The following is a 22,890-nucleotide window of genomic DNA, read 5'->3' on the forward strand; positions in this document are numbered from 1 at the left end:
TTCAGAAAGTTTTTGCTTTGTCATTATGGGATATCGTGTGTAGATAGAATTTGTTTTACATTTTAGAATAAGGCTGTAACAATGTGGAAATAGTCAAGGGGTCTGAATACTTCCAGAATGCACTAAGTGCCCATACAGTTACATGTTAAAGTCATGTTATTGGTGTGGCTGTCTTTGTCCATGTATATACTGAATACAAAAATATAAACGGAACATATAGTGTTGGTCCCATTTTTCATGAGCTGAAATAGGAGCACACATTTTCCATATACAAAGCTTTCTCATTTTGTGCCCACATTTGTTTACATCCCTATAGTGTTAATTTCTCCTTTGCCAAGATAATCCATCCACTTGCTAGGTGTAGCATATCAAGAAGCTGATTAAACAGCATGACCATTACACAGGTGCACCTTGTGCGGGGGACAAAAGGCCCCTCTAAAATGTGCAGTTTCGCCACAGATGTCTCAAGTTGAGGGATCATGCATATGGCATGCTGACTGCAGGAATGTCCACCAGAGCTGATGGCAGATAATGTTAATTTCTCCAAAGTTTTAGAGAATTTGGCAGTACATCCAACTGGCCTCAACCGTAGACCACGCCAGCCCAGGACCTTCACATCTGGCTTCTTCACAAGCTAGGTTGCATCCCTGAAAACCGGATGCATCCGCTTGTTGGCAACTCCGCTACCGGTGCTTAAATTAAAGATCACTTGTAATTCTGATTAGTAAGCAACTGAGTTACTGCACACATTAAGGAAGCATTTCCCAAACTCGGTCCACGTGACCCCAAAGAGTGCACATTTTGTTTTTGTCCTAACACTACACAGCTGATTCAAATGATCAAAGCTTGATTCATTGGTTATTTAAAAACCCCTTGGGGTCCCGAGGACAGAGTTTGGGAAACGCCGCCTTAATGTGTGCAGTAACTCAGCTGCTTACGATAAGAATCTGCCTTTACTGATGTGATGGCGTTGATAGTTAGTGTTGAGTAGATGCAAATAATTAGGAAACCCTGCATTAAGTGGTTGGGCAACAAGGAATACAGGTAGGACAGGCTGTCAAACAACTTTGCATATTGAGGAGTACAGTAAGTTTGGTACAGAGAAATGCTCGGAGGGATCATCTGTTGTAGGCCTTGCTATAACAACAGTGTGGTTGGATTGACAGCAGCATGGTTGCAAAATGAGATCTGTCAGGAATATATATCATCAGATATTTTGGCCAGTTCCCTAACCTGTCAAAGCAAAGACAATTGGATTTGATGCAACCAGAAACCAGTCATTTATCATGTGGAAGTGTTAAATCAAGACATTTATTTACATTAATTCAATAACAGTAGTTACATACACAGGAACATTGATCAAGCAGGCATAGATTGGTCACATTTTATCGACTGGTGTGATGCCTAATATTTTCATCCCGTTGGCCAACACCGTGCAGACACCACTGAAGAGCCGCAGCCTAGCCTATCGACGAGGATGAACAAATGATCTGAATCATCATCTCAACAGTTTACATCATGAACATGTTCCTTATCAAAGGACGGTACTAAAACCTGTTAGCAAATGGTCAAAAGTAGATTTGTAATCTATATGGCTATGCCTGTATAAAATACATTTTCCAAGGTAAGGCCATTCACAATTAATGGATAGCATTGAATCTGAATACACCAGGCCCTAAATGCATCCATTGACTGAAATGACACTTATGCACATTGTGGAATTTCCTACCTTGGGTCTCAGGCTATTTGTATTGAATAAGATATATGAGCAAATGATCAGTGTTTACATACCTGTGCAACAGCTTGAGGGCTTCCCTTCACTGGCAGCTCCCTGTGTGCTGACGCAGCCAGGTGACTAGCCAGGCAGGAGAACAAATACATTTTATGATTAGATAATATAATCATGTCCACACTGCCTGGATGTCAGACATTAAACACCCTGCTCCTCACCTCAGTGTCATAAGGAAGTTGACAAGATGTTTTGGCTGCAGATCCTGTACAGACTGGTATAGAACTTCGTCATAGCTGAAAGTAGATAGTGAATGATGTAGGACAAATATTTTGATCACAATGGAAAACAGCATGTTCGGGTGTGACTGCATTTATTTAGCGACACTGACCCTTTCATCTGTGAGTACCCCACCTACACATGCTTACATTCCTCTATGATGTAATCAAATGCAACAGGAATGAGAGCAGGTTATTTAATTGGCTTCCAGTACACAGTAATTTGGGCTCAGAATAGTTCCTGGTTAGGGAACCATCCCGGCCCAACACGTAATCAGTGAAGAGTAAGCCTGACCATTCTCCTATGTGTGGGGTTAGAGGGCATTCGCTTACCGAAGGAGGTGCTGGAGTATCGAAATACTCCTCTGATCTAGAAGAAGTGACGGGTCAAAGGCACCTTCATCTCCGTCGCCATACCGATGTATTAAACTGAAATGACGACAGTTGGTGAGAAGTCAGACGATGAGTTGCTTAATCAAGAGTCAGTTTATGTATTGTACTAACGTTCTATATTATTGAAAGTCCTGCAGTTTGTGAAATGATGAATGCTTCCTCATCACTCACCTACAGAGTCTGGCATGTGTGTACTGTAGAAACACCCCTGTATCACCTTGTGCCTGGAGGATCCTGTCCCAGTCAAACTTGTAGTCTGATCCTAGAGGCCCTTTAAAGTCCTGAGACGAGAAAGACAGAAAACAGGGTCATGCCTGAGCATAACCTGGAGCAGTCTTCCATTGTTTTCATGCTTCAATAACCTATTTCCAAAGGCACAGCTGTCGCTACACCAACAGACCCACAGTGTTCTTACTCTTTGTTTGCCCTTCGTTTCATACAGCAGATAGGTAAGAAGAATTTGAAGAATAGGATGTTTGGTTGGTATGTCATATTCTTTAAGGTTGGGTCAAATTTGTTCACCTGAACTATGAGTGCGCTGATCCCCACTTTCTCAGCTGTGTCTTCTGGATACACCATTTCCTTGGTGGCTGAGGAGATAAAGAATGTTAACTGACAGACTATTCATGACTAATAACTATACACCTAGGCTGAATCCGAAATGGCAACCTATTCCCCACATATGGCACTATTTTTGACCAGAGCCCTATGTCACCTGGCAAAAGTAGTACACTATATAGTAAATAGGGTGTAATGGGAATATTTAAGATGAATAAAGTTCGTATTCAGTTTCGAGTGGTACATAGTTTAGCGTATTCATATATTTTCCCTTTCTGTAATACACATGATTTACAGTGTTCTGCTTGTGACACTCGGGTTGATGGTCACTAGACTCAATGCAGTATTTTATGGATTCAATTCATATCTGTTGATAGTGATTGAAGTACAAGGACTCACTGAATATTTTGGTATTCTGTGAAATGTTGTGCAATTCTTTCGCAGCTGAGGAAGTCACTGCCTTTTGTTTTGACTTCCTACAAGCCTATTGGGCTGGTGTTTACAGAACAGTTACTTATGGTACTGTATAATGAAGGCCAAATAGACATTTTCTCTGCCTCTGTGCTGGGTGGCATCTTCCTGTTGCAACTTGTAATACATTTTTGATTGACTTTTATCTGGGGCTGCCCTTCTCTTTTGTTCACCTGGAAATTCCTATTACTTAGGGTTTCATTTGGGACGCTGCCAAAAATCTCTATAATGAATCCCATGTCGTGTCCTTACTCTTGGACTGGCTCATGTTCCTGAGCATCCTAGCCCGGGCTTCATCCAGGACGTCTTCCAGGAAAACCACCTCTCCTAGCCTCGTCTTCATACCCTGCACCAGGCCAAACGGCACATGCTGGCACCTGCAGCCAAACAGATGAAACAATACCTACATATAAACTCAGCAAAAAAAAGAAAACATCCTCTCATGGTCAACTGTGTTTATTTTCAGAAAACTTAACATGTGTAAATATTTATGTGAACATAACAAGATTCAACAACTGAGACATAAACTGAACAAGTTCCACAGGCATGTGACTAACAGAAATTGAATAATGTGTCCCTGAACAAAAGGGTGGGTCAAAATCAAAAGTAACAGTCAGTATCTGGTGTGGCCACCAGCTGCATTAAGTACTGCAGTGCATCTCCTCCTCATGGACTGCACCAGATTTGCCAGTTCTTGCTGTGAGATGTTACCCCACTCTTCCACCAAGACACGTGCAAGTTCCCAGACATTTCTGGGTGAATGGCCCTAGCCCTCAGATCCAACAGGTCCAGACGTGCTCAATGGGATTGAGATCCGGGCTCTTTGCTGGCCACTGACATTCCTGTCTTGCAGGAAATCATGCACATAACAAGCAGTATGACTGGTGGCATTGTCATGCTGGAGGGTCATGTTGGGATGAGCCTGCAGGAAGGGTACCACTGTAACTGACAGCATTGATATTGCCTGCAATGACAACAGGCTCAGTCCGATGATGCTGTGACACACCGTCCCAGACCATGACGGACCCTCCACCTCCAAATCGATCGCTCTCCAGAGTACAGGCCTCGGTGTAACGCTCATTCCTTTGACAATAAACGCAAAGCCGACCATCACCCCTGGTGAGACAAAACCGCAACAGTGAAGAGCACGTTTTGCCAGTCGTGTTTGGTCCAGCGACGGTGGGTGTTTGCCGATAGGCGATGTTGTTGCCGGTTATGTTTGGTGAGGACCTGCCTTACAACAGGCCAAAAAGCCCTCAGTCCAGGCTCTCTCAGCCTATTGCGGACAGTCTGAGCACTGATGGAGGGATTGTGCGTTCCTGGTGTAACTCAGGCAGTTGTTGTTGCCATCCTGTACCTGTCCTGCAGGTGTGATGTACCGAGGCTGAGCAGGTGTTGTTTCACGTCCGGTCTTCCTGTAGCGCTGTCTTAGGCATCTCACAGTACGGACCTTGCAATTTATTGCCCTGGCCACATCTGCAGTTCTCATGCCTCCTTTCAGCCTGCCTAAGGCACGTTCACGAAGATGAGCAGGGACCCCGAGAATAATTATTTTGGTGTTTCTCAGAGTAAGTAGAAAGGCCTCTTTAGTGTCCTAAGTTTTCATAACTGTGACCTTAATTGCCTACCGTCTGAAAGCTGTTAGTGTCTTAACAACCGTTCCACGGGTGCATGTTCATTAATTGTTTATGGTTCATTGAACAAGCATGGGAAGCAGCGTTTAAACCCTTTACAATGAAGATCTGTGAAGTTATTTGGATTTTTACAAATTATCTTTGAAAGACAGGGTCATGAAAAAGGGACGTTTCTTTTTTTGCTGAGCTTACATAAATATAACATAGGATAAACATAACGGATAAAACAACTGCATAACAGTGCGGGTGGACATGCCAAGCCATGAAACCAAATAGATTTTGTATGGGATTATGTGTAGAAACAAATCGATTGTTTGTATTGTGACAGCTGTGTACACAGCGTTACCTCTCAGCCCACGAGTGTCCCATAGCCAAGAGGATCTGGAACAGCTGCTGGAAATGAATCCCTTGACTTTTGTCTGTCTTCACAAAGAAACAAATGATAATACGTTTAGATAAAAGTTCATATAACACTGCTTTTTGTAGCCATTGCTGAGTGTTAGAGCAGTTTGGCCGAATGCTTACCACATAGATCATCTCGTCGAAATTGTACCTTTCCTTTCGATCTATAGCTGCAGCAAGATCTCTGGAAAGACACAACATGACAAAAATTATCATCAAGACTCATGTGTCACTTGATAATTACTAAAGTATTGCACACCAGTCATAACAACACTGTCAACCTTCTAAAGCAGCACAGACCTGGTGATATAGAGAGATGTCCCATCACTGCGTAGTACTGTGGAGTAGCTGGACATGTCTCCAGCTGAAGAGAGATCCACCACGCCTGTCCCCTTCCTGTTAACAGATATATATATATATACAGTGCGTTGTGAAAGTATTCGGCCCCCTTGAACTTTGCGACCTTTTACCACATTTCAGGCTTCAAACAAAGATATAAAACTGTATTTTTTTGTGAAGAATCAACAACAAGTGGGACACAATCATGAAGTGGAACGACATTTATTGGATATTTCAAACTTAACAAATCAAAAACTGAAAAATTGGGCGTGCAAAAATTATTCAGCCCCCTTAAGTTAATACTTTGTAGTGCCACCTTTTGCTGCGATTACAGCTGTAAGTCGCTTGGGGTATGTCTCTATCGGTTTTGCACATCGAGAGACTGAATTTTTTTCCCATTCCTCCTTGCAAAACAGCTCGAGCTCAGTGAGGTTGGATGGAGAGCATTTGTGAACAGCAGTTTTCAGTTCTTTCCACAGATTCTCGATTGGATTCGGGTCTGGACTTTGACTTGGCCATTCTAACACCTGGATGTTTATTTTTGAACCATTCCATTGTAGATTTTGCTTTATGTTTTGGATCATTGTCTTGTTGGAAGACAAATCTCCGTCCCAGTCTCAGGTCTTTTGCAGACTCCATCAGGTTTTCTTCCAGAATGGTCCTGTATTTGGCTCCATCCAACTTCCCATCAATTTTAACCATCTTCCCTGTCCCTGCTGAAGAAAAGCAGGCCCAAACCATGATGCTGCCACCACCATGTTTGACAGTGGGGATGGTGTGTTCAGGGTGATTAGCTGTGTTGCTTTTACGCCAAACATAACATTTTGCATTGTTGCCAAAAAGTTCAATTTTGGTTTCATCTGACCAGAGCACCTTCTTCCACATGTTTGGTGTGTCTCCCAGGTGGCTTGTGGCAAACTTTAAACGACACTTTTTATGGATATCTTTAAGAAATGGCTTTCTTCTTGCCACTCTTCCATAAAGGCCAGATTTGTGCAATATACGACTGATTGTTGTCCTATGGACAGAGTCTCCCACCTCAGCTGTAGATCTCTGCAGTTCATCCAGAGTGATCATGGGCCTCTTGACTGCATCTCTGATCAGTCTTCTCCTTGTATGAGCTGAAAGTTTAGAGGGACGACCAGGTCTTGGTAGATCTGCAGTGGTCTGATACTCCTTCCATTTCAATATTATCGCTTGCACAGTGCTCCTTGGGATGTTTAAAGCTTGGGAAATCTTTTTGTATCCAAATCCGGCTTTAAACTTCTTCACAACAGTATCTCGGACCTGCCTGGTGTGTTCCTTGTTCTTCATGATGCTCTCTGTGCTTTTAACGGACCTCTGAGACTATCACAGTGCAGGTGCATTTATACGGAGACTTGATTACACACAGGTGGATTGTATTTATAATCATTAGTCATTTAGGTCAACATTGGATCATTCAGAGATCCTCACTGAACTTCTGGAGGGAGTTTGCTGCACTGAAAGTAAAGGGGCTGAAATAATTTTGCACGCCCAATTTTTCAGTTTTTGATTTGTTAAAAAAGTTTGAAATATCCAATAAATGTCGTTCCACTTCATGATTGTGTCCCACTTGTTGTTGATTCTTCACAAAAAAATACAGTTTTATGTCTTTATGTTTGAAGCCTGAAATGTGGCAAAAGGTCGCAAAGTTCAAGGGGGCCGAATACTTTCGCAAGGCACTGTATATATATATACACTGCTCAAAAAAATAAAAGGGAACACTTAAACAACACAATGTAACTCCAAGTCAATCACACTTCTGTGAAATCAAACTGTCCACTTAGGAAGCAACACTGAATGACAATAAATTTCACATGCTGTTGTGCAAATGGAATAGACAACAGGTTGAAATTATAGGCAATTAGCAAGACACATAAAGGAGTGGTTTTGCAGGTGGTGACCACAGACCACTTCTCAGTTCCTATGCTTCCTGGCTGATGTTTTCGTCACTTTTGAATGCTGGCGGTGCTTTCACTCTAGTGGTAGCATGAGACGGAGTCTACAACCCACACAAGTGGCTCAGGTAGTGCAGCTCATCCAGGATGGAACATCAATGCGAGCTGTGGCAAGAAGGTTTGCTGTGTCTGTCAGCGTAGTGTCCAGAGCATGGAGGCGCTACCAGGAGACAGGCCAGTACATAAGGAGACGTGGAGGAGGCCGTAGGAGGGCAACAACCCAGCAGCAGGACCGCTACCTCCGCCTTTGTGCAACGAGGAGCACTGCCAGAGCCCTGCAAAATGACCTCCGGCAGGCCACAAATGTGCATGTGTCTGCTCAAACGGTCAGAAACAGACTCCATGAGGGTGGTATGAGGGCCCGACGTCCACAAGTGGGGGTTGTGCTTACAGCCCAACACCGTGCAGGACGTTTGGTATTTGCCAGAGAACACCAAGATTGGCAAATCCGCCACTGGCGCCCTGTGCTCTTCACAGATGAAAGCATGTTCACACTGAGCACGTGACAGACGTGACAGAGTCTGGAGATGCCATGGAGAACGTTCTGCTGCCTGCAACATCCTTCAGCATGACCGCTTTGGCAGTGGGTCAGTCATGGTGTGGGGTGGCATTTCTTTGGGGGACCGCACAGACATCCATGTACTCGCCAGAGGTAGCCTGACTGCCATTAGGTACCGAGATGAGATCCTCAGACCCCTTGTGAGACCATATGCTGGTTCGGTTGGCCCTGGCTTCCTCCTAATGCAAGACAATGCTAGACCTCATGTGGCTGGAGTGTGTCAGCAGTTCCTGCAAGAGGAAGGCATTGATGCTATGGACTGGCCCGCACGTTCCCCAGACCTGAATCCAATTGAGCACATCTGGGACATCATGTCTTGCTCCCATCCACCAACGCCATGTTGCACCACAGACTCTCCAGAAGTTGGCGGATGCTTTAGTCCAGGTCTGGGAGGGAGATCCCTCAGGAGACCATCCGCCACCTCATCAGGAGCATGCCCAGGCGTTGTAGGGAGGTCATACAGGCACGTGGAGGCCACACACACTACTGAGCCTCATTTTGACTTGTTTTAAGGACAATACATCAAAGTTGGATCAGCCTGTAGTGTGGTTTGCCACTTTAATTTTGAGTGTGACTCCAAATCCAGACCTCCATGGGTTGATACATTTGATTTCCATTGATAATCTTGTGTGATTTTGTTGTCAGCACATTCAACTATGTAAAGAAAAAAGTATTTAATAAAAAGATTTCATTCATTCAGATCTAGGATGTGTTATTTTAGTGTTCCCTTTATTTTTTGAGCAGTGTATACACACACACATCACTTTTGTTTGTTAATTGGACACTCTTATTCAACATATACTATCACTGTTACCTGTGATCAATGCACACTTTTGTTGTATTTCTTATTCATTTCTACATACTTACCTATAAATAATCCATAGATTATTTCTCCGCTTAATTTAACACCTAGTAGTACTAGATGTTGGGTGGGAATGTTTACTTAAAGGTATGTGGTGACAGTTTGCTTAGTATTTGACATTCACCCAGACTTTTTACACAATGCTCTTTCATAACTCATAAGGATGTTTGCTTCCGTGACATACTCTGTGGTTTTCAGCAGGCCTCGTCTCTGTAGCTGCTGCACCACCTCCTGGGCTTGTTGTTGGTGAAAAGACTCTCCGGAGTAGATGTCAAAGTGAACCCCTAAGCGCTGAGAAACAGAAACACATTGCATCAATATTGACATCTGATAACAAAACGGTGTGTTACAAAGGCGCTGACGTCTTGTGCACGTCCCTGGAATGACAAACCTGTCTGAGTTCATGTTAGGCAAGTGCATGGGAATCAATACAAACAGTGTTTGCTTGAGTAGTGTACATTACTGTTTTAATTTAATAAAACAGTTTAGGCAAATGTTTAGTCCTACAAAAGCCTTTTGGCTAGTTGGTCAGAGGTGTGCCGGCCGGGTCAATACCTTATAGACTTGTTGGTACTCCTCCACTGTGATCTCTCTAAACTGTTTCCATAGTAACAAGGCCTGGTGTTCCTGCTGTTCCAGCTGTCTAAAGAACTCTCTGGCCGCCTGTCCTATGACCTCATTGTTCTCCGCCTCCTTGTTCACCTGAACGTAAACCTACAGGACATGTATACACACAAACAAACTTGTAAGGGAAGGCCGCCAAAGACGTGTTCACACCTGCTGACATGACTGTATAAAAAAAAACACAACACAAGAGGGCAGTGGTTCAAGTTCTCTCTCAGAACTACTATGATTCTCACAACTTACATCAAATAGGTGTTGTAAGGGATTCTTTTTCAATTTCTCCTGACACCCAAAGAGCTGAAAGCCAGCTCCCAGCAAACCTAAAATCCACAGGCAAAGAAGAGGTTATGGAAACCTGGTCCCATTTCCCAAGGCAATGGTTTACTATACCTTTCAGCAAAAACGATCATTCTTATTTTCAAAAAGTAATCAAATCACATATAGATTTATATTGCTTAAAGATAGACTCAGTGATATGACGTAGGTGCCCAAAGTAAAATCCCCCAAAGGAAGTTGAAGCTCGTTTACTGCATTTCTACACAATTTAAACTCTAAAATGATATTTTGGAGAAAAATAAATAAAAACCCCAGCCATTAATTATCACCACAATATTAGGTTTAAAGGTCTGTGGAACGGCATATACATTGTCAACCACTACTCAACCTCCTCATAAATTGACTCAACTGAGGAAAGGAGCATATATTCCAATGTAAAATAGATGCGTAATACAACCTATCAAGTCACATCAAGGCCAATTTGTTTTTACACTAAAGGATTGCATGCATCCATCATTCCGTTTGCAAAATAATGCAAGATAGGTTACTACTCCTAATGTGATTGCATAGTCATAATTTAGGCTAATAATATACCTCAGTTCAGAACAACGCATGCCTGAGCACACAGTGAGTAGGCCTAATCAGAGATGTTTCTTCTCCTTTCTTTGCATGGGAAGAATTTGGCATTTTAGAAACACATTTCATGCAATTTTACTACACTTTATATGACTGGAGACAATCAACATGTTTTTAATACGACACAAATTAGTAGCTCACTGACAAGCAGATCAGTAAATACGACCTGGCCTTGAATGCAACCATCTAACATAGATCTACGAAAACAAAAGAAACAAATTGTACAATATGACGTCCATCTAGTGTGGAGGAAATGATTGTCCCCAGGTGTACTGATCCAATAATAAAAGAGATGTGTGTGACGTTGTGGGAGCGAAGTCTTGCATCTCACGCGTCGCAAGATCTTCTTTGATGCTCGTGGCTACGTCATTTCACTGAGTCTACCTTTACAGCTTCTCAGTGTAATTCTTTATGCTCTTCTTCTCTGCTTTACTCACCAAACTGCATGCCCCAATCTCCTAGGTAATTCACTCTAATGACGTTATTTCCCAAGGATTCTTTCAGGTTGGCAATGAAGTTACCTAAAAAATAACATTGTGCATTTTTCAGTCACAATAGATACAATATTTCAAACACATCCTGAATTTAGCCTGAGGTAAGGAACAATATCAAGAATGAACTCTGCCCTCTCCTGGTACGTTAAAGAACTTCAACTGAGTCTCACCAATAATGGTGGAACGCAGATGTCCAGCGTGAAACTTCTTGGCAATATTTGGAGAACTGTAAGAAAAACAAAAAAAGGGAAATATTGTCAATAAATTCATAAAAAGAAGGTAGCTATTTCTTTAGTGCTTGCCTCTTAACACTTTGCCTCAACATCCTAGACTCTGAAACAATACAAAAGAATGGAAGTTTGAGGAGAACATATTTCATTCAATACCTAAACTCCACCACAGTTGTTCCTTTTTTGAGGCCATCGAAAAGTTCACTTTTCACACCAAATGTGTGACGTTCTTGGCACAACTGCTCTAAAACTTTCTGAAACAAAACAAAAACAAATGTGTTCCAGATGGTTGTCTTGTTCATTTATATACATTCTATTCCTACACGCTGGTTGATAAAAATATTTCAAACAGTGTCTGCAGTTTTCTGACTGACATGATCAAAATGAAAAGAGTAGGGAAAAAGGCATATTCACCTGTACTAACAGATTCCGACTAACTCTAAAGTGTATCACTCCCCGTCCAGCAAATATTTCTTCCACCACACTGTCTTGCTTTAACTGAAAGGAAATAACATGCACTGTAATTCTGACAGGAGGGTGAAATCTAAATATCAGCAGTGTGAGTATGTGACTGACTACAAAACGTTTCAGGGTGAAGTTTCCCCTAGGTAACGATTTAGGATCAGTTTCTCCTCCCCCAAACAAAACCTTACCAATTAGTGTGGAAAATGTTAACCTGACCCAAGATCTGCATCTAGACTACAATGCTATTGGTCCCACCTGACTGGCCAGAGCCTCTGTCTGTGCCTGGAGGTCTCCATTAGTTGGCAGGATCCCATTCCTCAGCAGAGTGTTGACGGACAGCCGGAAATCTGGGGATTGCCTGAGATGAACAATATCAGAAGAACTATTGAGAAACATGGTGACTGTGTAGTGATAATCATGTTTGATTGAGGGATCTGTAAGGACCAGACTAGGACTGAGACTTCATTCAGTAGATCTCTCTCTCCCCCTCTCACACACACACTGGTGTAAAGTACTTGTGTAAAAATACCCCCCAAAAATACTTAAGTAGTATTTTAAAGTATCTGTACTTTACTATTTATATGTTTGACGACTTTTACTCTACTACATTCCTCAAGAAAATAATGTACTTTTTACTCCATACATTTTTCCTGACACCCAAAAGTACTAGTTACATCTTGAATGCTAAGCAGGACAGAACATTTAGGTGTCTCGTTTGTAAATTATGTCTGAGTGTTGGAGTGTGCCCCTAGCCATCTGTAAAATAATAAAAACAAGAACATGTTACTGTCTGGTTTACTTAAAACAAGGAATGTGAAATTATTAATCCTTGTATTTTTTAATACTTAAGTATATTTTAGCAATTACATTTACTTTTTAATACTTAAGTATAGTTAAAAACCAAATACTTTTATTCAAGTAGTATGTGACTTCCATTTTTACTTGAGGCATTTTCTATTAAGGCATCTTTACTTTTACTCAAGTATGACAATTGGGTATTTTTCCACCACTGCACACTTAACTGTTTTTTGGAGACTGGGATAGCACAGAGAGCTGAAATGAAGGCATCTTCAGACCGTCCCAAAGCCCTAGAGAGCTAAACCAAGAGAGGTCAAATATGAAAACTGCAATACACATTGTTGTTGTATCAATTGAACCCCATAGCATAGATTATTGGTATGTTTTGAAGTCATGATTACCTACATTGACCAGCTTGAAATATTCAGAATACTCCGCTATCAATGTTAATTGGCCGATAGAAATTATAGTTATATATATTTAAACAAACCAAAGGCATCTTGGTTCTTAAGAATAATGACAGGCACAAACATGCGGATACTATTTTCTAACATTACGCACGAAATGAAACCCCACATAGCTAACGTTAGCCAACTACACAAATTACACAGAACACATGCACTACCTTCGATGCAATACTTCTTCTGAAATAACAAGCCATGTGCATACATCGACATCAATGCCGTGTTTTCATAAATTACATTCAATAGTCATAAAATAGATTATTCCATATCACATTCATGCGTGCTTTTGCAGTTGATGACATTCAAACACTCATTTCCTGCTTAAGTGATCTTTGAACTCAACCTCACACGTTTCATCCAATCGTAGTGGTGTATTTGCCGACTACGTCATAGAAGAGTGGGCACGTTAGATTTCCACTTCGACGCTCTCTGGCGTCGTCTGTCGTCACACAGACTGTGATACCAAAATGAAATATGCTCTCGCAAATAATGATATATTTATGCAGTACTCACTTTTTCATTTATTTTGTATTCATAGTGATACATTTTAAATTAATTGGCTCATATAGGTCAGATATATGTTCCAATACCATAGAATAAGAATTAAGAACATCTATATTTCTAAAGTCACTAATACACCTGATACTGTAACCACACAATTGCTTTGAGAGCAGTGATTATTTGACCAGTAAGTAATAACTCAACAGATAAAACAGACCTTTCAGGGTAGCCTATCAGTGTTTTATGATTGAGAACATGAAGTCATAGGCTTCATGTTCCTTCCGCTAACTAGGTTTCCATCCAACCTTTTTAATACAAGTAAAGTACATGTTGGATAACAAAATGTCATGACAGGCCTGATAGAAAGTGTCAGTAAAGTTTCAAATTGTCAAAAAATCTAAATATGCTGCGTCTGCTAAATGACTTAAATGTAATGTAATGTAATGTATATTTTTGTTTTGGTACAATGTGAGAAATTTTGATGGAGCACTTTTATTGATATAATAAATCATAAAGTAAACACAATGACGTGGTCCGGGCACCAAAGACGTGGATGTCGATTAAGGCAGCCCACCGCACCTCTCCGATTCAGAGGGGTTGGGTCAAATGCAGAAGACACATTTCAGTGGAATGCATTCAGTTGTAAACTGACTAGGAATCTAATAATAATAATAGCCATTTAGCGGACGCTTTTATCCAAAGCGACTTACAGTCATGTGTGCATACATTCTACGTATGGGTGGTCCCGGGAATCGAACCCACTACCCTGGCGTTACAAGCGCCATGCTCTACCAACTGAGCTACAATCTCCCTTTCACATCCCACTTTGACTGGTTGGGAAAGCCGGCAGTTTATTAAGCTACAGATTAAACTATTTATGAACTTCACAGGGTGGTGAAAATGCAAGGTGATGAGCTTGATGCTCCATTTCAATAAATATCGAGGGTCTTATTCTGGTGACACAAGACGCTGTAAAAAATAATCTCATTAATTTGTCCATAATAATCTCATGTACTCACACTGGATCTGCGAGCTGTTGCCTAGAACGCACATGCCAATATCAATGAGCACCAAGACATACATTTCTTATTTTTTGGGAAAACCATCAGTAGAGCTGAAAATGTGACAGAAACCCATTTAACTTTAACGTTTTTATTCGATACATGGGAATTTAACCACAATATGCATTTGTATGTCCACTACATCATTATCCATAACAAGTCAATTCAATGAAAACACATCTGGTGGGAAAAATTAACATTGTTTTTATGCAGATTATACAATATTCACCTGGAAATCTATCACCAATTGGATGGAAACCTAGCTACTATGAACATTTGTATTTGGACAAGATATAATACCTTCAAAGTACTCCTTCTCAAATGGTGGAGGAGATGGATTATACACAGTCCAAAATCAACACCATCAAAAGCAATCACTGAAGTGGAACCTTCTCCAGCACACATGGAAGAGATAAATTGAACAAAGATGTCAACTATTCTAGCATTTTTTACTATGAAAAAGACAATGTGAACCCGGAACATCCTTTAATGTAAACCTATTATTCATTAGCTTTACCCAACCCAAGTCCATTAAGCTACATAGGCAATAATATAAACAGGGGAAAAAAATGGCACTTTTTTTTAAAGATTTTTTTTTTTTTTAAGATAACTGTAACAAAGGTCAGGCAAAACGACAATTTACACAGGCCATTTACCATTACAATGTAACCATAGCTGATAGATCATAGGATGTCCTCTCCTGGTGTCCAGTCCAGAAGCTTCCTTGGATTATCTGCTCTTTTGTAGTGGACCACCCCTCCCAACTGTATAAGTTGATTTGATTAAAAAATAAAATAGTTGTGTCTTGCCATTTTCGAAACAAAGAAGCATGTTTATGGAACAAAATACATCTAAATGTGTGGTGGCAGAGTCATAGCCTGAGTGCCAGTCTGTTTGGGCTATAATGCCAACTCCTTGTCACTCATTGTCTTAGCTCGACAAGGACAACAATGTAGTTGGAAAGAGCACAAACAGATCTAAGACGAGGTTAGCAGAGTTGGGAATGGCAGGTCACTTTATAAAAAGGCCTAATAAATATCAGTACAGCAATTAAAACAACGGAGGCCACTGGTAGAGTAATAGGTAGCAGAGGTCCATATATGTGTTGACAGCAGGAAGCACTCCAAGGTTTCATCCAAAATGGCACCCTACTTTATATATAGTGCACTAATTTTGACCGTAGCTCTATGAGCGCTGGCCAAAAGTAGTAAATTGGGTGTTAAGCCGCAGCACAAATACCAGTCGCTGAAGAGAACGTAGTTGCCACTGACAGAAGCTTGAGGCATCCTAAGCCCACAGGGGAGATATGGCACTGCTACAAGTCCAAATAGAGCCTGTGAGTCTCTGGAGAATACGGTTGGCAGATAATCAAATGGGAAGCTTTGAGCAATAATAAAATGGGAAATTGGTATTCCATCAAATATGAGGTTTCACTCAGGAAACATCTGGGGAGGAAGAGAGAGCAGCTATGAATACAGATTCATGGAACAAAGTTCACAATACATTAAGCATGATACAGAAGTGACAGGGGTCTTTATAAAGAAGGGAGGAAGCATGTCAGTGTTTCCCCTAGGTGTTTTATTTCTTTCCGCAGTGGCAAGAGTCACAAAGGGGGGGGTGTTCAGGTTCACTCTCCAATCACTTTTTTACATAGAAAAGCAACACAATTGTATGTTCCAAGTACACAGAAATCATAAAACCACACTAGGAGACCACCTTCGAGGTCTGGAAAACATTAAGATATTTAGATTTAATGTTTACCCTTTTATTCAAGTCATCACGCACCTAGGACTGTTTGGTTAGCAATGTTTCTGTAGCACATGTGATGGCATTTGAAAAACAATTGCCCATTGGATTGATGGAAATAATCATGATATCATTTTACCAGGTAGGCATAGGCTACTTTATAGCAAGTTAACATTTAATTGAGAAGGTTTTTGGGAAAGCCTTTCCATCCACCAAGACATTAGAGTTGCTACATTTCCCCCAGTCAAATTGTAGGGGTGTGGTGGCAACAATTTAGCAGCAGCGGTGCAATGCTGCTAAAATAATATGGGAAACACTGCACTGACAGAGGGAAGTATATTACTCACAGCTAGCAGGTTGCTCTCCAAATCGCCGCATTAGCTGATCGTGAGTGAACTTAACGAAAGCATCATATTGCTCTGCAAAAAGAGAGAAAAAGGTCTGACAATAAATAGAGTGCTATATATTCTGCAGAGGTCACAGAAACAGTTTCTCCAACACACCTGCTAGTTTTGTTGTCAATATTTCGTCATATTCTTCCCTTATCTTCTCCTCTCGTTCTTTAAGTAGTCGTTCACAGATCATCCCAACCTGTCTCAAGGTAAATAGAGGTTGCTCTTTTCTAGATGGGGAGACTGCACCAGAAGATGTTCCTATATAGAGAATAAGTATCCATTATCAAAGAGAACATTCTCAAAACCACATGTGAAACTTGACCAATAAAATGATGACATTAAATGAAGCCAAGCGACATACAACTGCAAGCTAACAAAAGGGATAACAATTGTTGTGAGGTAACCAATGGTTTCCATTTAATGAACACCCTCAGATGTGTCCATTCCTCCTGATGTCCTTCCTGAGTAAAAGCAGACTGGACATACCTGGCAGACTGGATCCATTAAGGATGGAGCTATGGGGTTGTGACTCCAGGGGACAACAGCCCTCGGTCTGCTGAAAGCTGTTCTCCAGGTGCCTTCGCTTCTGCATCCGCTTGTACTCTTGCTTGATATTGTGCAGGATTTGCTCTGGAATGGAAAACAAGGGCAAGATGTGGTTAGGTCAAGCTAATCAATCATTCCAAATACGAAATTGCACATCATACTCAAACAATATACCTTGTGAGTCATCTTGATACTTCACTAAGTAACTAACAACAATATGACCTTAATTGAAGGACAAAGGATACAAAACACGAGCTATCCACTTCCGTAGCAAATGAGAACCCCATCCCAACCCCTGCAGGAAGCAATTCCACTGCACAGACTAGGCCATGTTTGACCAGTGGTGGAAAAAGTATCCAACTGTCATACTTGAGTAAAAGATAAGTTAATGGAAAATGACTCAAGTAAAAGTCCCCCAGTAAAATACAACTTGAGTAAGCCTAAAAGCATTGTTTTAAATATACTTAAGTACCAAAAGTAAATGTAATGGCTAAAATATGCCTAAGTATCAAAAGTATAAATAATTCCTAATTCATTATATTAAGTAAATTTACAGACAGACAGGGGCACACTCCAATATAATTTACAAACTATGCATGTCAATGATCAAAGGCAGTAGGGATAACCTCTTGATAAGTGTGAATTACACAACTTTCCTGTCCTTTAAAGCATTCAAACTATAACAAGTGTCAGGGAAAATGTGAGTAAAAAGCACATTATTTTCTTAAGGAATGTTGTGAAGTAAAAGTAAACAAAAATATAAAATAGTAAAGATACCCATAAAAATATGTAAAGTAGTTTTACTAAACCTAAAGTACTTTACACCAGTATTTGACTAATATATTGCCCATATGGCTACATGCCATCATCCTGTTGCTGTTAAATAAGTATTTATCAGATACATGTCTGGCTAAATGTAAAATGCTCATTTATAAGACTTATGCTAACTAGCTTAGCTTGAAGGTTTAGCACCGGCCTCCTAGCTGCCGTTAGTTAGCAAGCTAGTTGAACAAACAGTTGTGCCTAAGTCACAGGTTTCAACAACAAATGCAAGAAGTGTTTACAAGTTTATCGGTAACGTACTGTAGCTACTAGTCATGCATTTGATATTGCTTAGCCAACTAGTTAGTAGTTAGCTACGCTAACATAGCTAATATCATCAAGGTGCCCTAACGACTTCTTTCATTCATAGATTCCCACTCCTGCCTTAAAATCTAGTAGCTATTAACTGTTACTAACCCGTTGTGAGTCTGGACGACACTTCTCCAAATGGTGAGGGCTCCATACGCAGATATTTCTGGGGTGATGAAGTCGAGGCGGCTTGAGACATTGGGGTGCACCTCCTCCTTTTGGGGGACGCCTGGTTCATCAATGGATCGAAATCCATAGTCCTTTTCAAAGTAGCCCCACAAGCCATTCCGTTGGAAATATTATGAATCTATAAAAACGAGAAAGCTGTGGTTTTCTCTATCAGAGGGCACACCAGAGCTCCTGTGACTGGGTCCCTCCGCTGGCTTTCTTCGACTACGCTCAAGGGAAAATTCAGGTTATGCACAAATGGCTTCGTTTTTCACCTCTCGAGTCTTAATACCATCCAAAACGCAGACCCTGTAATGGCCTAGTGTTAGTAGAAATTCATCCAATCAATTATTGTATGTGAATGATCATATAAAACCAGATGACAGTAGATTTCGGACAAATATTTCCTTCTCCCAGCGCCGTTGTCAAATTCTCTCCTCGATGACAACCAACATGGCGTCAAAACAACGTTCATTTTACATTCTGAGCTAATGGGCATGCGCACTTAACGAATCTCGTGTTAGTTAATGTAGTTTATTTTTGTATACAGTTTATACTTGTTCATATGCAATACTTGGCGCCTTTGCACTACATTCCCCACATAAACCGTGAATGCCAAAAGCACTCCCCAATTTGAAATGGGTGTGTGCAATCTGGTATCCTTGGGACGTTCATTGAAATTGAAATGTAAAATGTTTAAGGTAAGGGTTAAGGTTTAGATAAGGGTTAGAGTTTAGGAAAGGGTTAGGCTAAGGGTAGGGGTTAAAGTTAGGGTAAGGATTTCGGGTAGGGACGTCCCAAGGATTCCACATAGCACTGACCAATTTAAATGCCACAGTACTTTCAAATTATTTACAGAATTGGAATAAAGCTATTAGTTAATTCCTAACGAAGAACAGAACGTTTGAAAACGTATCCTCCAGTCATTGTCTCATTTCTGAATGTGCATATTTGATTCAACTTATTTTATTGTTCTTGTAAATAACCGTAATTTGCTCGATCTATTCTCTATTGTTCTGTGCTGTAATGTGACTTTATTTACCAGCAGGAAGAAAGAACCATGAGCTGTGTTTAGACAGGCGACCAAATCCAGATTTTTTTTTTTACTCAGCTCTGATTTGGTTGGTCAAAAGACCAATTAGTAGAGAGAAAAAAAATATGCCTGTTTAAACGCAGCCCGTGACGTTTGCAGGAAATCTATTATTACAGCTAATCCCACAGACTTTTCAAAATATTGGACAAAGTAAAATATACCTTAAACGTTTCTCGCTCATAAGGGACATCCCCATGTCAGCAGGCTACATACTTTCAGTTTAGGACTGGCCCAATTGTGTTTGAGGTGCACTTCCTTATTTAGATGTTATTTATGTCCAGTTTCAGATATACCTGAACTAATGTCGGTTAAACCAGAACTAAAGTCTCACGTAATACATCAGCTGCTCGATTAAATTCCTGGTTCATATGTGTTAAAATAAGAGATGAGGAGGTGCAGAAAAGCTCTCTCTTTGCAAATTACAGGCCGAATGTTCTCTCTTTTGAAATTCGAAAGATGCGAACACCAGCAAAACCATGAGTTGTCGAAACCAGTGACGAAAAATCTAACTACAATCAAATTGTAGTTGTCACATGCTTTGTAAACAAGAGGTGTAGTGTTTACTTACGTGATCTTCCCAACCATGTAGAGAAAAATATGAGTAAAGATAAATTGGCTATATAGGCAGCGGTGACCCCTCATTCAGGGCAGAATAAATTAAATATATATTATTATTTTTGGGGGGAAGGGGGGTTGCATGTTATTTTAGCATTATTACGTGTCACATATCAGTTTGCAAACAATGTAAAAAAAATAAAAATAATTCATTGTTAAGCCACTTACAAACATTGTCTCTTTTTTTCTCCCTTGAGTAAGGCAGCTCCAAAACGCAGGTGTTTCAGCCAAGCTTAGTGCTTTCTGTGGTGGTGGGGCAGCAAACGGTAAATACTGAGAGTAGGGGTTGGTAATGTTCTCTAGTTGTGACGTGATTGGCTCAGTGTTCTGTCACTCATGGGGATTTTATGTCACCACCAAATCTAAGGGTAGAGCTTGAAAATTCAAGCCCCTTGGGTGCTGCCATAGAGTTACATTAGAAGTGCCCATCCAACAAGTCTCAAGGTAATTGGCCACAGATAAAAGGATGCCAAATCAAATCAAATCAAAATTATTTATATAGCCATTCGTACATCAGCTGATATCTCAAAGTGCTGTACAGAAACCCAGCCTAAAACCCCAAACAGCAAGCAATGCAGGTGTAGAAGCACGGTGGCTAGGAAAAACTCCCTAGAAAGATCACGTTAGCTTTGATTCTTTCAAAATCTTAGCTAGCAGTCATCATCATGAATCAAGTCTACAATCTACTGGCAAATCCTTTTTAATCCTTGCCATATGAAGAGAAATAACAAAGAGAAATTATAGATAAAATGTATCGGTGCTCATCTGCTATTGGACATAAACAAGTTGGAAATCGCAAATTCAACAATTTAGTGGTTTGGAAGGAATCAGTAGCTAACTGCAAGCATTGCAAAGAAATCACTAGCCTGCTATTCAGTGGAGTGGATGTGTGGTCCCAAGTCTGCGATTACGGGTCTCTTTTCCAAGCTTAAAATTATAAACATTCACCATTGGCCATACTGTCAATCCAGCATGATTTCTGCCCCGCTGAAAACAACTGTTAACTTGGAACTGGGAAATCTGACTTCAGTGAGTTCAAGACAACTGGGAACTCGGGGAAAAAACGAGCTCCGACATAGAAACATTGCCAGACATTGAGTCCAAACATGTAATGTATGCTGCTGCATAAATTATGTAATATGCCAGGGAGATATCTATACGGTAGTTAAGAAAGCAATACTAATTACTATGTTGTGTAGTAAGCTGTTTGTAGCCCATGTGCCTCACCCTAATAATTTGGTCTATTTTCCCTTCTTCATTTCGCCTACTGTTCTTAGTACACATGTAGCCTATAACCTGTTTTAGAGAAATGTAATCATTGAATATTGTAAGAACTTTCATTGTCTTCTTATATGGCCCCCTTTATTTATCCTACGGTTCTGACTTGATGTACAGGGAGAACACTGTAAGAATGGCCGATGTTCTGAATTCTGTCGCTGTACATTTCAAAAGTGCTGAACAAATAGTTATATTGACTACGTCCGTCCTAGCTCGCTCATTAATGTCTTAATCGAAATTACAGATTGCCTCTTATCTGCTTGTTGTCCCCTTATGCCATAGTTTGTCAAATCAAATCAAATTGTATTTGTCACATACACATGGTTAGCAGATGTTAATGCAAGTGTAGAGAAATGCTTGTGCTTCTATTTCCGACAATCAGTAATATCTAACAAGTAATCTAACCTAACAATTCCACAACAACTACCTTATACACACAAGTGTAAAGGAATAAAGAATATGTACATAAAGATATATGAATGAGTGATGGTACAGAACAGCATGTACATCTCAATTGTCAGTAGAAATCACATTTGTTGAAGCAAGGCAGCCATATCAGCTATGTTTTTTAAAAGTCAGTAAATGAGGCTGAATTAACTGTTTCACTGCCAGACAAGGCTCCGCTGATAGCCAGGTGTAGCAGTAATAAACTGTTGGGACTACTGACACGACACTGCTGTTGGGACAGCTGTATGCAAGCCCTGACAGATTGCGGGCACCGTTTTTCACCGTTATAGTGCAATTAATGTATTATTTAGTGTTGTGTTGTGTAGTGTCTTTGCTGGCATGCAAAATCTGTCCACGAGAGATTATACCTGAACTGACATCCTATGAAATCATGTTCATAGCATTGCCTCTTTCATGTGTCTCTGTTCAGCTGTAAATCTGAACTGTTCAAAAAAAGTATTGTCTGTTTATAATATGCATAGCACTGCTATTAGCATTGTCAAAGTCCCACGTAGGGGGCCCTATGTATCAAGCGTCTTAGAGTATGAGTGCTAATTAAGGATATGTTTTGCCATTTTTAGATCACAATGGATGAGATTACATGGAGAGTGGGAACTGATTGGAGATCAATGCTCAATCGGAGGTGCTTTATACATACAACCCTAAAGCCCTCAGTTTATAACAATTGTATTGTATTATATTGTATTGTATTATAACA

At 40.5% G+C, this 22,890-nt stretch overlaps 2 protein-coding genes across 3 annotated transcripts; both read right to left on the minus strand.

Annotated features, from left to right (window-relative positions):
- Positions 1 to 1,292: 1,292 nt before the first annotated feature.
- On the minus strand, positions 1,293 to 13,530 carry rars2 (arginyl-tRNA synthetase 2, mitochondrial). Of its 2 annotated transcripts, XM_046299290.1 has the most exons (20): positions 13,353 to 13,529; positions 12,952 to 13,025; positions 12,185 to 12,287; positions 11,879 to 11,962; positions 11,621 to 11,718; positions 11,405 to 11,460; positions 11,178 to 11,261; positions 10,072 to 10,148; positions 9,760 to 9,918; positions 9,389 to 9,495; positions 5,766 to 5,861; positions 5,589 to 5,649; positions 5,410 to 5,486; positions 3,682 to 3,806; positions 2,923 to 2,990; positions 2,572 to 2,681; positions 2,341 to 2,436; positions 1,951 to 2,025; positions 1,792 to 1,855; positions 1,293 to 1,465 (listed from the first exon to the last, which is right to left on the minus strand). In XM_046299290.1, the coding sequence occupies exons 1-20, from the start codon at positions 13,392 to 13,394 to the stop codon at positions 1,379 to 1,381; spliced, it is 1,743 nt and encodes a 580-aa protein (XP_046155246.1). In that variant the 5' UTR covers positions 13,395 to 13,529; the 3' UTR covers positions 1,293 to 1,378. The 2 variants fall into 2 exon arrangements, with proteins under 2 accessions (XP_046155246.1, XP_046155247.1); XM_046299291.1 differs by lacking the exon at positions 1,951 to 2,025 and having other exon boundaries at positions 13,353 to 13,530.
- A 1,298-nt stretch (positions 13,531 to 14,828) lies between these two features.
- Positions 14,829 to 19,214, minus strand: akirin2 (akirin 2). The gene is made up of 5 exons (XM_046298023.1): positions 18,680 to 19,214; positions 17,381 to 17,524; positions 17,003 to 17,152; positions 16,847 to 16,918; positions 14,829 to 16,198 (listed from the first exon to the last, which is right to left on the minus strand). Exons 1-5 carry the CDS (start codon positions 18,855 to 18,857, stop codon positions 16,188 to 16,190), a joined length of 555 nt encoding a protein of 184 aa, XP_046153979.1. The 5' UTR covers positions 18,858 to 19,214; the 3' UTR covers positions 14,829 to 16,187.
- Between the last annotated feature and the right edge of the window lie 3,676 nt (positions 19,215 to 22,890).

The sequence above is a fragment of the Oncorhynchus gorbuscha genome, linkage group LG14, assembly GCF_021184085.1.
Source record: "Oncorhynchus gorbuscha isolate QuinsamMale2020 ecotype Even-year linkage group LG14, OgorEven_v1.0, whole genome shotgun sequence".
Classification (NCBI taxonomy): Eukaryota; Metazoa; Chordata; class Actinopteri; order Salmoniformes; family Salmonidae; genus Oncorhynchus; species Oncorhynchus gorbuscha.